At 33.1% G+C, this 17,695-nt stretch overlaps 1 protein-coding gene across 5 annotated transcripts in view; it reads left to right on the top strand.

The window, feature by feature from the left end:
- The window catches only part of LOC136030950 (zinc transporter ZIP1-like), a 61,382-nt gene that overhangs the window by 16,900 nt on the left and 26,787 nt on the right, over positions 1-17,695 (top strand). For all 5 annotated transcript variants that reach the window (XM_065710082.1, XM_065710080.1, XM_065710081.1 and 2 more), the window contains exons 3-4: positions 7,667-7,852; positions 8,946-9,069. In XM_065710082.1, coding sequence (XP_065566154.1) covers positions 7,667-7,852; positions 8,946-9,069 — 310 coding nt within the window. The remainder of the gene's footprint in view (positions 1-7,666; positions 7,853-8,945; positions 9,070-17,695) is intronic.

Below are 17,695 nucleotides of genomic sequence, written 5' to 3'. Positions count from 1 at the left end.
ACTTCGCGTTATTCAAATACTTTTCCAAGAACCCCCTCCCATAATGTGCAATAATATAGCCCAAATTGTGCTAGTCTAATGCCTTCTGTCAAACTAAATAAGTCTTGTGGCTATGGAATATGAAGCCAATTTTTAAAAATCTACAGATCAAAATTTTTGAGTGTGTTCTGAATAATTTACAAGTACCGAAATACTTTCTACTTTTTTCGAAACACTCCTAACATTTCTTTTACTTAGAGGGATCGAAAATCTTAAGGCTTATTAAGTTAATACAGCAAGTATAGAATATTAATTATATATAAAAGTATTATTGGAAATATCTGTTACATATCCTTCTGATTGTTTTTGTTACTCTTCTTTCTTCTCTCTTTTGAGAAGAAAGCAATGTCAGTATAAATTTGTTGATCATCAGTTTTTTGTTTTGTTTTAGTTTTTTGTAGTTTATTTATCTTATTTATTTATTTTTTGATTATAAGTGGAATATTTTAAGGAGATGTATCGTATTTGAAGCATAGCTATTTTTTTTAGCTGATGAATGCCAGTTTATAGTATTGTTTTTGAATAAAGATACCTATCTACCTAAAGTAAAGCGTAAAATTCATTTCTGGTAAACATTGATACCAACAAATGTTTTAAAAGGGGTGAAACAAGTTTAACAAAATTGAACAGTTTAAAATCGAACTAATTCTTTTTATTTAACTAACATTTTGTTTTTGTTTTAGAGAAAAATTATTACCATTTTTTTTTATTTAGGGCAAAGGAAAAACTGAAGGATTGTAAAATAACAAATTGAGTAAAACAAAACTTTAAGGAGAAGAAATATCCAAACACTTTCAAGTACACATTCACCACAACAATCTAATTGAAATGGATGAAAACTATTTAGAAATAACAAGCACAACAAACTATTTAAGAAAATTATAATTTCGTATGTTGTTAACTTACTGTTTTTAAGCACTTTTTGATTTCTTAGCCGTAGGAAAAATCGTTGAAAGTGCTTGAAGCACTTTCTAATTTCTTACGCTTTTGTTTGCTTAAGACAGTGGGAAAACTTCAGTTTTATTTAAGTAATGGCAAAAGCAAATATCTTGATTAGATTTAAAATTAGAAGTTTTCACACACAATTTTAGATCAAAGAACTATCTAAAGGAATTAAATATTTTACCACTACGTTAAAATCAGACACACCAACACACTCACACTAACGAATTGATTGAAAAGGTTTTTATAAACAACGAATACGATTAGGAAATCGGAAGCCACGATACTTGTAGCAGTCAAGTATCGAAGTGGTAACACGGATGCTTCGAAAGATTGAGACATATTTGCTAAATTCTCCAGCATAGTCATCAGAGGATTCCTGGAGGCCAATATAGGGCCGACAATCTTGGCCCAAACAAAAAGAAAGATGTTATCGACCGGACCAGTTTGTGGTCATCAAAAAGACTAAAAAATTTACTTTTAAAAATAATCTTAATTATTAAGAAATAATTTTATTCAAAATGATTAAATTTTAAGTTTCATGTAAAGAAGCAAAGAGTAGTCGTAGTGATGTAAAAAAAAAAATTGAATGTTTATTTGAAATGTTTTGTAATTCCATATAAAGATTCTTAACATTGCTCATTTATAATCCCAAGAAAAAACGATTATCCTTTTGTGCAATATATGGCCCCTTTCACAGGGATTCATAACATAACACCACTCTTTGTCTTATGACAAAGAATGATGGAAAATTAATTATTTAAAGACGATTAAGTTATCAATGGCTAATTGAATTACCTTATCTTGCTCTTATCTAAAACAATGCCATATTTATTTTAATAGTTTGCAAATATAAAAGACAGTGCATAATGAATCTATTGTCATGAAAATTTGTATTTGTGTTCAATTTCATTTTAGAGTCTTTTGTTGTGCAATAAAAATTACGAGCAGACTTTATATTGTTTTCATGAAGAGCTATTTTAAACTGCTTAAACAAAAGCCTCAGATAAAAAATACTGATGAAACAGAAGATAAGATTGGGTCTTGTTTTCTAAATTGCTTTCACCAGCAATCGAACTTTCATTTCTTGTAAAAAAAAATAATAAAACAAAATCGAATAATGCAAAAAAAGAAAAAAAACAAAAAAAGACAAATTCAAAATGTCAGGCTCGGTCAAGTAAAATCAGCACAAAAATAAACTAGGAAATATATAAAAAACTGATAATAAGGCTAATTTATAATAAGAAAAATAAGGCTAATTATTTGAACATTTTATATGAATTTGCGGGGGAAATTAATACTATAGTAGTAGTAGTATTAATTTATTATCCAAAAGAAAAAAACAGAGACAAAATCACTCGGTAACACACCAAAAGTGTCGCTGCGAGGGTGCGTTACTAACAAAAATAGAAAAGTACAAAAATAATAAAAACAAAGGACAAAAAAAACAAAAACAACAAGTTAATCTATAATACGCAGAAGGGTGAAACAGTGTACCAAGAAAAAAAACTTACATAGATAATACATATATAATAAAACAACATAATGTCATGATCCCGAAGCGAAAAAAAAGCCAAAAACAAAAACCAATAAACAATTCCATCAATCTTATCTATTTCAAAGGTGTACTTATCAAGCAACCCCACACGCAGCCTGTTTTGAATTGATTAATGGGCAATTCTTCGGTACTTGGAAGAAGCTTATTTAACAGCTTAGTCCCTCTATAAATAACTGAAAAAGCAGTCCTACTTGAAACTAGGCGAGGAACATCAATATCTCCACTTGTTCGAGTTCTGTGACCATGAACATTAGATCTTTCCCGAAAAATTCCTACAAAACATTCTGGAACACACCCATAATAGCACTTATACATAAAAATCAGTGTATAAAAATCACGTAATCCGGCTGCAGGCATTATATTAATTATACTGTAGATTGACCTAACCGAATCCCTGTTCCCTATTCCACAAAGTGATCTAATGGCATTATTAAAAATTTTTAATTTTATTCTGAATTTTTTAAATTCAGGTAATTTCTCTTCCTTTTCCCTTTGTTACTCGATTTTTTCCCCTTAAGTTCTAGATATTTACCATAGGAAAATAACTCTCCCCGGAAAATGCCTCCACCAAAAACACCCTAGTAAACACACACCCCCAAGAAAATGCCCCTCAAGGAAAAAATTCAATGGAAACTCATTTGAATTAAAAATGAAAGTTCTATTGCCTTTTTTAAAGGACAAAAGCGATTGAAGGGCAACCAGCCTCCCTTCATTACAGTAGAAAATCTAAGTTCAAGGTCAAATTCTAATAAATTTCAAACTAATTTCGTTCACTATAAAACTATAATACGTTTTACAACAGAAGAGAAAAATGTTTAAAGAGGATGCCTACAAAATGAGTTATACTCGAAAACTGGTACCCTTAGAAAAAAAAATCATAAAAGTAATCGAAAACAAATAATAATAAACAATGTAAACCAAACATCCTAAAAAAGAAAATAAGACACCAAATTCAACTCACAGTCCACATTCCAAATCAAATAAAAACATTATTGAAAAAAAAGTACCGGCAACCATGACTTCGTATTAATTAATAATTTTCTATTAGATATTGTTTTAAGTCAAACAGTTCGTGGTAACGAACTGTAGTAAGGAGCGATCCGGCTCAATAGTAATTTAAACTCTAAAAAATGAAATTTTGATACCAATAGTTACATCAAAAGAACCGCATTTTAATGCTAATTTTAAATATATAAGTTTCATCAAGTTTAGTCTTATCCATCAAAAGTTACGAGCCTGAGAAAATTTGCCTTATTTTAGAAAATAGGAAAACCCCCCTAAAAGTCATAGAATCTTAACGAAAATCACATCATCAGATTTAACGTATCATAGAACCCTACTAGAGAAGTTTCAAACTCCTATCTACAAAAATGTGGGATTTTGCATTTTTTGCCACGGTTGCGTGTTTATTTGTTTTTTTGTTTGTTTTTTTTCCCGGTGTGATTGTATCAACTCAGTGGTCCTAGAATTTCGCGAGAGGGCTCATTCTAACGGATATTAAAAGTTCCAGTGCCCTTTTAAGCGACCAAAAAAATGGAAGGAACCTAGGCCCCTTCCCACGCTCACTTTTTCCCCGAAGTCACCGTATCAAAATTCTGAGATAGTAATTTTATTCACCATAGTGGAAAAATGTATTAACTATGTTTTTGGGACCAATTTACTCCCCCAAATTCCCCGTGGGAGGGGCTGCAAGTTAAAACTTCGACTAGTTTTTACATATAGTAATGGTTATTGGGAAGTGTACAGACATTTTCACTGGGATTTTTTTGGTTTGGGGGGGGGAGAAGTTGAAGGGGTTACGTGGGAGGAAGTTTCAATGGAGGAATTTGTCATGGGGGATGATAATTTCAATGAAAGGGGTGCAGGATTTTCTAGCATTATTAAAAAAAAACAATGAAAAATAAATATGAAAAGTTTTTTCAACTGAAAGTAAGGAGCAGCATTAAAAATTAAGAAAAAAAAACAGAAATTATTACGCATATGAGGGGTCCACCTCCTCGCAATACCTCGCTCTTTACGCTAAAGTGTTTTTAGTAATTTCAACTATTTATTATACGGCCTTTGTGATTCAGGGGTCATTCTTAAGGAATCGGGACAAAATTTCAGCTTCGCTGTAAAGAGCGAGGTATTGACGAAGGGGTGAAACCCCACATATACGTAATAAAAACATACGAATATAGAAGTTCCCTACGTAAGTCAACTCGTAAGTTACGTATATTTTTTACTGATTAATACGTCCTTCAAAAATTGAAAGTTTTAGTTGCTTTTTTAAGTAATCAAAAAATCGGAGAGTAACTAGGCCTCCACCCCCGCTACGTTTTTTCTCAAAATCTTCTGATTAAAACTATGAGAAAGCCATTTAGCCAAAAAAATTAATATGCAAATTTAGTTTTAATTATTTATGTGCGGAGAGTCAAAATCAAAACATGCATTAATTCAATACGTTCAGAAATTAAATAAAAGAAAAGTTTTTTTTTAACTGAAAGTAAGGAGCAACGTTTACACTTAAACTAACAGAAATTAATCCGTATAGTAAAGGGGTTGTCCCCTCCTCAACACCTCACTTTTTACACTAAAGCTTTTTTTATGGTTTTAAAAAGTAGAGTTGTGACAAAGAGTCAAACTTTAGCGTAAAGAGTGAGGTGTTGAGGAGGGGACAACCCCTTTACTATACGGAATAATTTCTGTTCGTTTTAAATTTTAATGTCACTCCTTACTTTCAGTTAAAAAAAAAAACTTGTTTTTTTTTTTATTTAATCATTTTCAGAAAGCGAAATAGGAGATTGCGAATCCACAGGAGAGCTTTTAATGTACGAAGGGCATTATTTTTGAAGGGGTATAATTTGAGATTGAAAGTGTTTAAGTAAGCAATGGAATAATAATCAAAATAAGAAAGAATTAAAGGATTATAAATTGACTTAAGGGCAGTGAAAGGGAGGTAAAATTTTAGATACCGCAGTAACCAAATATTCCTTCTTAGCTGAATCCCTAGTCTGCCAAGATGAAACTTATAAGATAAACTTTAATCAAGTGTAAGACTTACAAGATTCCTTTCTAGTAACGATAACTATTTCTCCGTTAAAATGGACAGCTATTTGAGAAAGCTGAAAAAAATAAACACGCATCCGTGATCTTTGCACTGAAAAAAAAAAATATATAAAATTCTACATTGTTGGAGATGGGCGTTTGAAATCTCTAGAGTTCTCTGATACGCTGAATCTGATAACAGCATTTTCATTAACTTGACTTTTGTGGATGTTTTCCCCTTATTCAAAAATCAGTTAAATTTTCCCAGGTTCGCTGCTTTTAACGGAAAAGAGTAAATTTGATGAATCCTATATATTTATTTCAGATCAAATAGCCAATGCATTTAGTATATCTATTGACATGAAACTTTCGTTTTTAGGGTTTTAGTTATTATTGAACCGAGTCGCTCCTTACTTACAGTTAGTTACCACGAACTGTTTGAAAGCACAATTGAATCTCTGGTCTTTATGAAGTTCAGAGGTGGTAGTCCTGCTCTTGCTAATTTCTTTGATTTAAATTTGTTTTAAGTTGTATTGTATTATTTATTTTAATTTCTGTTCAGTTTAAGTTTCAATTCTATTTTATGTTTTTCATTTTGGTTGGTTGTCTGGGGTTTAGCTATATTTTTCATGTGTTTCAAAAAACTTCTTTCTTGGTTTTCTTATTAGATTAATTACTCTATAGACCAACATTTTAAGTGGTGAAATGTGTATATGTTTCTAGCCACTACGTGAACATTGTAAAACTGAAATACTCTATAAATTATCAATTCACATATCAATGCTCTTGTAAACCTAGTGAAAAATAATTTATTTATAATAATAATAATATTTATTTATCGCCTACAATACAAGAAATGAAGTGGAGTAGCACAAGAAAATAGAAACACATTTAACATCAATACAAATAAATAGATATTATGCTACGCTCAATGTGCTATGGCTAGTCCGGATAAGTGGGTGGTTAATACCCATGATGGCATAAATGTTCTTTTGAAGACGGCTACTTTGTCTGAAAAAAACAGCTTAAAATATCTGGAGCGCCTAAAATCCGCATAATCTTTCTATTACTGTATCTGCGAGGCAGATACAACAAAAACTTGCAATATCGGAAATCCATAATTTTAATATCGCTAATATCCCCTGGTCAAAAAAGGATATGAAGGCCAGCTGGGAACAAAACCACATGGTCACAAAAACTTGAGTACAATTTAGCCAGTGTTTTTCTGTTATATCTTCACCTGTTGGGGACAATTTTCGCATACCCCAGTTTAAGCTTCTCTTTAATATCACTCGATGCCCAGAAACGAAATACCGTAAGAGATTTGCAAATATTTATCCCAAGCCATGGGGAAGATTCGACATAATTTACAGGAAATAAACCACAATCAAGGGGCGTTGCAGAAGATTTTAAATTGAACACTAAATATTCGCATTTATCAGCCGCGATACTAGTAGCACAGACTTCATTATGAAGTTTCAAGAAGTTTTGTCTAATTTTCTCTTTTCTGTGTCCCAATTTAAAATTTAATTTTCTGTTTCTTCTTGAAAGTCAATGCCAATTTCGCTTGCAAGTTCGAGTCTTTGGAAGAATAATGTCTAAGTATCAGTTTTTCTAGTTTTAAAATTGTCTTATGATTGTATTTAGTCAAAGTTATTTAAACTCAATGCCCTATCCAGCATTTTCTATTCTGTAGTATGTTTTTGGAGGGGGGTTACAAAAAAGATCTTAATCACACATCAAAATTTGTGTCCAAACTCGAAGCTTCTCCTTTATTACAAGTAAGAAACTAACAGCAACAACAAAAAACGAACGCTATTCAAAAAGAAAGAAAATGAGGAAAAAAGAGCAAAATGGTAAACCTCCACAATAATAAATTTTTCACTAAGAAAGGGCTAAAATAGCCTCCAGGGTTCAAAATCCGAAAAATTGTGGTTTAAGAATTAATTTTTTTGTGCTTTTCTTACTTTCCAATGAATTATTAAAAGCAAATTTTTCGTGCTTTTAATTTTTTCACTGAAAAAAAGGGGGGGGGGGTCAAAACCCGTAGCCTTCCCTCCTGGACAGGGCCTTGTTTAACAACACTGTTTCAAATTTCAGATTCAAACAAATCTTCCTCTGGCTGAGATTGTCATCAGCGCTGGTTTTTTCATGGTATACCTTGTCGAGGAAATTATTCATGTATTTACAGATCGATATGTAACGAACAAAACGGCAGAGCTAAACCGTGTAAATTCGAGCAAAGGTCAGGACTCCAGGGATGAAGAAACCAATGAAAAGAAACAGGTAACTATAAACACACTGAGCACTCAAAAGTACCTAAACATTTTGATAAGCAGATTTACAGTAGAGTACAAGGAGAAAGGGGGTTAGGTGGCTCTACTCATTTCTTCTTCACGGAAGATGTACAACACTCATTCCAAAGTCTCATTTTTCTGAGTATATAATAACTTTATGCCATAGTATAGCAGAATTGTTCAAGCACGTAAGAAATATTAGGTACTTGTACATTATTCAGAACACACTCAATAAGTGAAACTAGGTTCTTTCGTGAAACAAACTACGATGAAGGTACATTTTAATTAAATATTTTATATATAGAGATGGTATGTATTTGATATAATACACCCCCCCCCCTAATGTAGTTATTCCGACCGATAACTGTCTTCTTAGAAATGCCTAGCTCTCTATCACTATGCGTAGTAAACTAAATTGGGTTTTGTCTTTGTGGTTATGAAACCGGATTTTCTCAGCACCTGCATGTAGTTTTGTTTCACGAAAGAACCTAACTTCACTTATTGAGTGTGTTCTGAATAATGTACAAGTACCTAATATTATTTTTCGCTTGGGGGGTCAATAATAATAATAATAATCTTTTTTTAGGGGGAGGAGATAATAAAAGAATTATTTGACGATTTCAAGGAGATGTACGATAAAATTCAATAAAACTTAGGATTTGGGGGGGGGGGTAGGCTTCTTATTTGAAAAGTCCCAGTATGCGTTCCTGGCACGGTTAAGCATCAAGAAGGGAAACTTATTCCTATAAACTGACTTATACTGACGTACCCATACCGGAAAGAGGTTTCTAAGGTGATTAAACTAGGAAACCTATAAACATGTCAGTCAATCAATGCTCTGAAAGCAATCGTGTGACAACATACAACGGATTTTTCTTGATGCCTTTATAAAGGTGAGGACCTTTATTGCACAATCAGTCAGTTGGTTTTTGATCTTCGCAAAAGAGTACACACTAAAGTTTTTTTTACAGCTTTCGTCTGACTAGCTTTGCCCTTCTTTTCAATTTAAAAAAACAAAATGAGCTTTAAGACGAAAAATTTTTTAATTATAAACATTTTTAATGTTGATATTTGATTTCCAGACCGATTCTAACGACAACAAATCCAGTGGGAAGTTGAACAGTGGGCATATAGAGAGTGGAAGCAATAGCAGCGAAAGTATATCTTACATTAATTCAGTATCAGAAGATAGTCATGAGCCTATCAGTAAGTATTGACTATGCTTTCAGGTGCTTCAATTATGGGGAGGGCAAAGGGGGAGGGGTCAATTTCCCCCTCTTTCGGCTTAGCCTCCTCCCTAAATCTTAGGGCTTTCATCATTTCCTCCGTCATATAAGATGTTTCTTAAAAAACTTACCCCCGACTAATATAGACATTACCCCCGGCTAATATAGACATTACCCCCGACTAATATAGACATTACACCTGACTAATACAGACATTACTCCCAACTAATATAGACATATCTTACATTAATTCAGTATCAGAAGATAGTCATGAGCCTATCAGTAAGTATTGGCTATGCTTTCACGTGCTTCAGTTATGGGGAGAGGATAAGGGGGGTTAATTTCCCCCTAGATTTTGAACAACACATTTTTGGTTGTTTGCTTAAAATACAATTTTCATTGGAAAAAAAAATTCCCTCCTCTGCATTTTGAAAATATATCATCATCCCTCCATTTTCGCAAATTTGTGTCCCGGTATGTCAAACAGTTCGTGTTAACGAACTGTTAGTAATGAGCGACCCGGATCAATAGTAACCTAAACTTTAAAAAACGAAATTTTAATATCAGTAGATACATCAGAAGAATTAGGTTACTATGCTGATTAGATTTATCAAATTCAGTAACCTGAATAGTTTAGAGGCTAAGAATATCTGGCTTATTTTCGAAAAAGTGGTAAACATCTCCTAAAAGTCAACAAATTAACCGTATCAGAAAACCCAACTGTAAGGATTTCAGGCTTCTGTCTGCAAAAATGTGTAATTCTGTTTGTTTTGCCAGAAGAAACATCACACATGCGTGTTTATTCGTTGTTTTTTGTTTTGTTTTTTTTTTCTCCCCAGGATTGATTGTATCAACCCAGTGGTCCTAGAATATCGTAAGAGGGCTCATTCAAGGGGAAATTAAAAGTACTATTTCCCTTTTTGAGGGACCGAGAAATTGGAGGCCCCATCCCACGCTTAATTTCTCCGAAGTCACCCGATCAATGTTTTGTGATAGCCATTTTGTTCAGCGTAGTCGAAAAACCTAATAACTATGTCTTTGTGGATGACTTAATCCCCCATAGTCCTCGGGGGAAGGGCTGCAAGTTATGAACTTTGCCCATTGTTTACATATAGTATTGATTGTTGGGAAGTACATAGACGTTTTCAGGGAGGGATTTTGTCTGGTGAGGGGAGGTCGGGGGAGAAGGTTACGCGGGAGGATCTTTTCGTGGAGGAATTTCTCATGGCGAATTTTATATGAAGGAGGCGCTGGATTTCCCAGCATTATTTAACAATGATCAGAAATTAAATAAGAAAAATAACTTTGAAACTGAAAGTAAGAAGTAACATTAAAACTCAAAACGAACAGAAATTATTACATTTATGAGGGGATTAGCCCCCTCGTCAATACTTCGCTCTTTATGCCAAAGTTTTTTTTTAGTATTTTCATAAAAATGATTTATTCTCACTTAGCCCTTTGTAATTCAGGGGTTATTCTTAAGAAATTGGAACAAAATTCGAACTTTAGCGTAAATTACGAGGTATTAATGAGGGGGTGAAACCCGTCATATGGGTAATAAGAATATACAAATATAGAAGTTCGTTACTTAAGTTAGTTCGCAAGTTACGTACATTTATTACTACTAAAAAGTCTATAAATAAAATTAAAAGTTCTATTGTCCTCTTTAAGTGACCAAAAGAATCTGAAGGCAACTAGATCCATTCCCCTACCACTTTTATTTATCAAAATCGTCCGATCAAAATTTTTAAATTACCATTTACCAAAAACAATTGTAAAGTTAATATGCAAGTTTCATTTTGATTATTCATGTACGGTGAGCCAAATTCAAAATATGCATTAATTCAAAAACGTTCTGAAATTAAATAAAACAAAAACAGGCTTTTTTTAACTGAAAGTAAGCAGTGACATTAAAACTTAAAACAAACAAAAATTATTCCGTATATGAAAGGGTCTGTCTCCTCCTCAACGCCTCGTTCTTTACACTAAAGCTTGACTCTTTCTTAAACCTCTACTTTTTAAACAATAAAAAACAATAAAATAAAATAATACAATAAATAAAATAAAATAAAAACATAAAATAAAACAATAAAATAAAAACAATAAAAAACAGCGTAAAGAACGAGGCACCGAGGATGGAGGGCCCTTTCATATACAGAATAATTTCTGTTTGTTTTAAGTTTTAATGTTGCCCCTTACTTCCAGTTAAAAAAAAATTGGTTTTTTTTGCCTAATCTCAAAAAGTAGCAGAGAGTTTACTCGTAAAAGTTGTTGTAAACAAAAAATTCCGATTTTTTTTACTCTCTGAATATTCCAAACAGCTCGCGGTAATGAACTACGGCTCAATAGTAACCGAAACTCTAAAAAACATAGTTCTAATAACAGTAGATACAGAAAAAAGAATCAAATTTTTATGTTGATCCAAAATATTCAAAATTCATTAAATTTCAACGTTATCCATCAAATTTACAATCCTAAGAAAGTTTGCCCAAATTTGGAAAATAGGGATAGACACCCCAAAGACGTGAAGTGACCCTTATGAAAATCACAGCATCAGATTCAAGATATCAGAAAATCCTACTGTAGATTTTTCAAGCTGCTATACACAAAAATATGGAATTTTGCATTTTTGCCAAAAGAAAAGATCACGGATACCCTACTTGTCTGTTTCATTTTTTTTCTCTAGGGGTAGTCATGCAGAACCAGTGATCCTAGATTGTTGGGAGAAAGGCTCGTTTGATCGGAATTCGAAAGCATTTATAAGAAAACTGTCAAAGAAAACAAAAAGAGTGAAGGGCAGATAGCCCCCTCCCACGCCTCCTATTCCACAAAGTTGTCCAGTCCATATTTTGAGATAACCATTTTGTTCAGAATAGTTGAATGGCCCAATAACTATGACCTTGCCGATAACATAACCACATCCCCCCACTGGTAAGAGGAAAAGGGCTGTCAGTTACAAAATTTATCTGTTGTTTGCGTATAATATTTGTTATTGTGGAGTATACGGAATTTTTTTTGGAGAGGGGGCTTGGAATTTTCTGCTTGGGGAATTAACTACGGTGGAAATTTTCCATAGGGAATGAATTTTCCCCGGGAGCTATATTCCAATGGGGTGGGGGGGATTTCCAGGAAAAATATTCCACGGAGAGGAGATATCCGATATGATTAGAAATTCAATCAGAATCTAAATTATTTTTCAAATGAAAGTGTGCTAAGATGTTTTAATGAGAGATTTCCAGAGGAAACATTCAGGGTCGGGATTGTCTGGAAGAGGTTTCCCGGAGGGATTTTCTGCTGGAGAATTTCTACATAGGGTAATTTTCTGTGGAACCGACATTCAACTTGGAACTGAGAGATTTCCAGGAAAAATTTCCACAGAGGAAGGAAATCCAATACGATTGAAAAATCAATCGGTCGTTCAAATATTCTTCAAATGAAAGTATGCTAAGAAGTAATTTCAGGTGGAATCGTCGGAAGAAATTTCCCTGGGAGATTTTCAGCGAGGATTGGATTGTCTGGAGAGATTTTTACGGGGGTTAGTTTACGGGGGGGGGGGGGGGTTAGTTTACGTGGGAGAAACTTATATTTCTGTGAGGGAGGCAATTTTTCCTGGAGGGATGCTGGAGTCCTCGGCATTACATGAAAAACGGTCGTAAATTAAATACAGAAAAAATCAACTTAAAGGAAGGAGAAACATTTAAAATTAAAATAAACAGAAATTATTCCTTATATTAGGGTGGTTGCCCCCTTTTCAATACCTCACTCTTTATGCTAATGTTTGACTTTGGCCCCACTTCTTTGAGAACGACACACGAAACGTAAGAGCCGTTTAATAAGAAGCTTTTTTTGACAAGTTCTAAAATACTTTAGCGTAAAGAACGAGATATTGAGGAGGGGGCGATCCCACCTATATGCGGAACAATTTCTTTTCGTTTTAAGTTTCCATATTGTTCCTTAATTTCAGTTAAAAAAAACTTGTTTTAATTTTAATCCCGAAAAATAGTCAATCAGGTTTTTGAACAGGTTGAGTTATTTGTTTATTCAGAAATTGTTTTTCGTTGTCAGGGTAGCTCTTTACTCAGCACTATTTGACCTGGGTTTTAAAGGGAGGTTTTATTTCATTGACCAGAGATATGAAAAAATTCAATGCGGTTGAAAAAATCTTCACAACAGAAACTAACAGAATTGAAGCAAATTTTTTAACACGGAACTTGAGAATTCCACAGTAAATGAGCATGGTACCTGACAAATTCGTTTTGTGTCTTACATTTCCTCTTTGCAGCGTCAATGAAAACCAAATTGTATCTTCAAGCCTTTTTTCGGGTGCAAGGGCCTCAATGACGGGGGGCATGGGCACAACCCTCAAAAGAATTCGAAAAAATACAACATCTTTAGGTATTTTCTCTCAAAAACCCCGTTTCTGTTTTTTCATTGAAACATTCCTTTTTTCGGTATTTCATTGAAAAAATTAAAAACAAACAAAAAAATTTATTCTACTATATTTTGAAATATCCTCTCCCCTTCCACCATTTCTGTAAAAAGATGCCATTGTTTAGGCATCCATCTTAATTTTGCAACTATGTAAGAACGTTAAGAAGATTGTTCGAGAAGTACTTACGGTTGTATAATATCATGAATATTCATTACAAGTCTCCAATCCAAAGTCTTTTAGTGATATCTTAGTCTTAGTCTCAGAGTCTTCCAAAATCTCAAAGTCTCCATACCTAAAGTCTTCTTTTGTTTTTGTCCTCTTTTAAGGTTTATTTTATTTCAAGTTGTTTCTGCACTGTGTAGTAGGCCTATTCCTTTCAATGTCATACTGTGCTCCCGTTTTCAGTTGTCTTTCCTTCATTTTTCCTTATGTTCCACTTTGTGGACTGCATGCCCCGCAGCTACCCAGTATTTTATACCCAGGAATTTTTCCAAAAGTCCTTAACTAGATTGATAAGATGTTGAATATATGCTTATAAGCTACAATATTTTTTAAGCCTTGATGACTTGACTCATTTCCAACTTTATATCTGATAGATAGCTGGTGCAAATCCCACGTACTCTTAAATTTGAAGGAATAAACGGTATACTACCACATAAAATAAAAAGATTATAAAAAAAAATGCCGGTCTTACATTAAAGTAAATAAAAAAAATAAGTTTTTTTAACTGAAAGTAAGGAGCAAAATTAAAACTTAAAACGAACAGAAATTACTTCGTATATGAAAGGGGCTGCTTCCTCACCAACGCCCCGCTCTTTACGCTAAAGTTTGACTCTTTCTCTCAACTCTTCTTTTTAAAGCAGTAAAAAACTTTAGCTTTAATTCATTAGAATAAATAGTTGAAATTACTAAAAATACTTTAGCGTAAAGAGTGGGGTATTAGGAGGAGGTGAGCCCCTCATATGGGTAATAATTTCTGTTCGTTTTAAGTTTTAATGCTGCTCTTTACTTCCAGCTGAAAAAAACTTTTTCAGATTCTTTTTTCATCGTTTTTTTCTAAATAATGCTAGTAAATCCTGCGCTCCCTTCATGGAAATTTTCTTCCATCATGACAAATTCCTCAATTGAAAGTTCCCCCAGCCTATCCCCCTATTCTCAACCCCTTCCCCCAACCAAAAAAATCCTACTGAAAACGCCTGTATACTTCCCAATAACCATTACTATATGTAAGCACTGGTCAAAGTTTGTAACTTGTAGCCCCTCCCACGGGGACTGTGGGGGAGTAAGTTTTCCCCAAAGACACAGTTATCAGGTTTTTTGACTACGTTGAATAAAATGGCTATCTCAGAATTTTGATCCGTTGACTTTGGGAAAATAATTAGCGTGGGAGGGGGCCTAGGTGCCCTCCAATTTTTTTGGTCACTTAAAAAGGGCACTAGAACTTTTCATTTCCGTTAGAATGAGCCCTCTCGCAACATTCTAAGACAACTGGGTCGCTACGATCACCCCTGGAAAAAAAACAAACAAACAAATAAACACGCATCCGTGATCTGCCTTCTGGCAAAAAATACAAAATTCCACATTTATGTAGATAGGAGCTTGAAACTTCTACAGTAGGGTTCTCTGATACGCTGAATCTGATGGTGTGATTTTCGTTAAGATTCTATGACTTTTAGGGGTTGTTTCCCCCTATTTTCTAAAATAACGCAAATTTTCTCAGACTCGTAACTTTTGATGGTTAAGACTAAACTTGATGAAACTTATATATTTAAAACCAGCATTAAATGCAATTCTTTTGATGTAGCTATTGGTATCAAAATTCCATTTTTTAGAGTTTTGATTACTATTGAGCCGGGTCGCTCCTTACTACAGTTCGTTACCACGAACTGTTTGATAAATTTGTGCACCATTTGCCAGTAAGAAAAAAAAATTGTTCGTCATTTTGTCCATCGATTTCCCAATGAATAAAAAGTAAAAGTTTCTCCATCAATTTGCCCAATAAAGACAAATTGACTCATGTTAAATATATAGACACCTGATAAACAAATGATAAAATCTCAGAAAAGGATTTTCTATAATCTTTTGGTAGTTTCAAAATTATGTAGTTTTATAAAAGTATCAGATTTTTTTAGGTTAGCTCGCTAAACTGGCAAAATAAAGCAGCAAAACTAATTAGTTAAATTAGAAAATGCCCGCAAAAATTCAAACATTAATCACCTGTTGGTTTTCAAAAACAACTAAACCTTCAAAGAAAGCTATATTTTCTTAAACTGGTTGGTGCCATATTTTTTTATCTCACAGTTTTTTGATTTTTAATCACGTTCTGTTTATGAACAATTCCGAATTTTTCTAATTGGCTAGCCTCATGCTTCTATGTTTATCTATCCTGAAAATGTAAAACAAATCTCTTCGCACTGTTTTTCTTGCCTCATAGTACTTTTCTTTTTCTTGACCTCGTTTGACCTTAAAAGCTCATTAAAATAATTTCAAAATTTCGTACGTTTGCCATGGATTTCACCTTGAAATTTGTTCGTTAAATTATCATACTTGCTTTTGCTAAGAATTTGGATATTATTTACTTTCAAATACCTGTAAAATTGGAAATATCAACTATTGGTACAAAATCAGTGTAAATGTGTTACTTAACTGTAAGTAAAGTTAGAATTAATAGCTCCTTACACATCCTTCTATAATTCTTTGAAATCGAATAGGTATGATTATAAACAGTATGATTCCTTAAAGGTGTTAATTAAAAAAAACAAGTTTTTTAACTGAAAGTAAGGAGCGACATTAAAACTTAAAACGAACAGAAATTACTTCGTATATGAAAGGGGCCGCTTCCTCATCAACGTCCCGCTCTCTACGCTAAACTTTGACTCTTTCTCTCAACTCTACTTTTTAAAACAGTAAAAAACTTTAGCGTAAAGAGCAGGGCGTTGATGAGGAAGCAGTCCCTTTCATATGCAAAGTAATTTCTGTTCGTTTTATGTTTTAATGTCGCTCCTTATTCATTAAATATGAATTTTTTACAAGGCCAGTGTAAATTTGTTATTTAACTGTAAGTTAAGCTAAAAGTAATAGTTCCTTACACATTCTTCCATAAGCCTTTTAGATCGAATAAGTTTAATTATAAATAGTAGGCCTATAATTCCTTAAAGGTATCTAAGTAGTTCAGTTCCCAAAATTAAATATGAACTTTTGGTACATAGCCAGTGTAAATTAGTTTTTTAACTGTAAGTTAAGTCAACACTAATAGCTCCTTACACGTCCTTCCATAATCCTTTTAGATCGAATATGTTCGATTATAAACAGCGTAATTCCTTAAAGGTATATAAGTGATTCAGTTTGTTTAAATATGAACTTTTGGTACATAGCCAGTGTAAATTAGTTTTTTAACTGTAAGTTAAGTCAACACTAATAGCTCCTTACACGTCCTTCCATAATCCTTTTAGATCGAATATGTTCGATTATAAACAGCGTTAATTCCTTAAAGGGTATTAAGTGATTCAGTTTGTTTAAATATGAACTTTTGGTACATAGCCAGTGTAAATTAGTTTTTTAACTTAAGTTAAGTTAAAATTAATAGCTCCTTATACTTCCTTTCATAATCCTTTTAGATCGAATATGTTCGATTATAAACAGCATAATTAATTAAAGGTATATAAGTAATTCAGTTGCCAACTTCAAACATCTGTGTGTATAGGAGAAGTTGATAAAGAAGACGTTTTTGCCAAAATGAGTCAATATTTAGTATTCTGGATCTTTGATGTTAGGAATATTTTTTGTTGCATTGTTTTTGTTTTAGTTGTTGCCCAAGTTCCGTCCTTTGAAAAATGTATGTTTTTTAATGGTTTTTTAAAGCGTCATAAAAATCAAAATAAAACTTTTTTCCTCTTTGATTATCATTGGTCTATTGGTTAAAAACTTCAAAAACACATCAAGAATTTGTTTCTATTAATTTATTTTATCTTTTACGTCTCGAAGAATATGTTGATGGGGGAGGGGGAGTGTCAAACTGCCTATTCCCCCACTTGACACGGTCTTGAAACAAAGTACCTTCAAGAAATAAAGCCCTAAATATTCAAATTTTGAGGTTCCAGAAAATTTAACTGCACAAAAGTTAAGGCTCAGGGGAGATATTACAGGATTTACTCATTAGTATAGGGGAGGGGGT

Source organism: Artemia franciscana, chromosome 9 (assembly GCF_032884065.1).
Source record: "Artemia franciscana chromosome 9, ASM3288406v1, whole genome shotgun sequence".
Classification (NCBI taxonomy): Eukaryota; Metazoa; Arthropoda; class Branchiopoda; order Anostraca; family Artemiidae; genus Artemia; species Artemia franciscana.
Note: the sequence above shows the minus strand (reverse complement) of the source record. Positions and strands in the feature narration are given on the sequence as shown.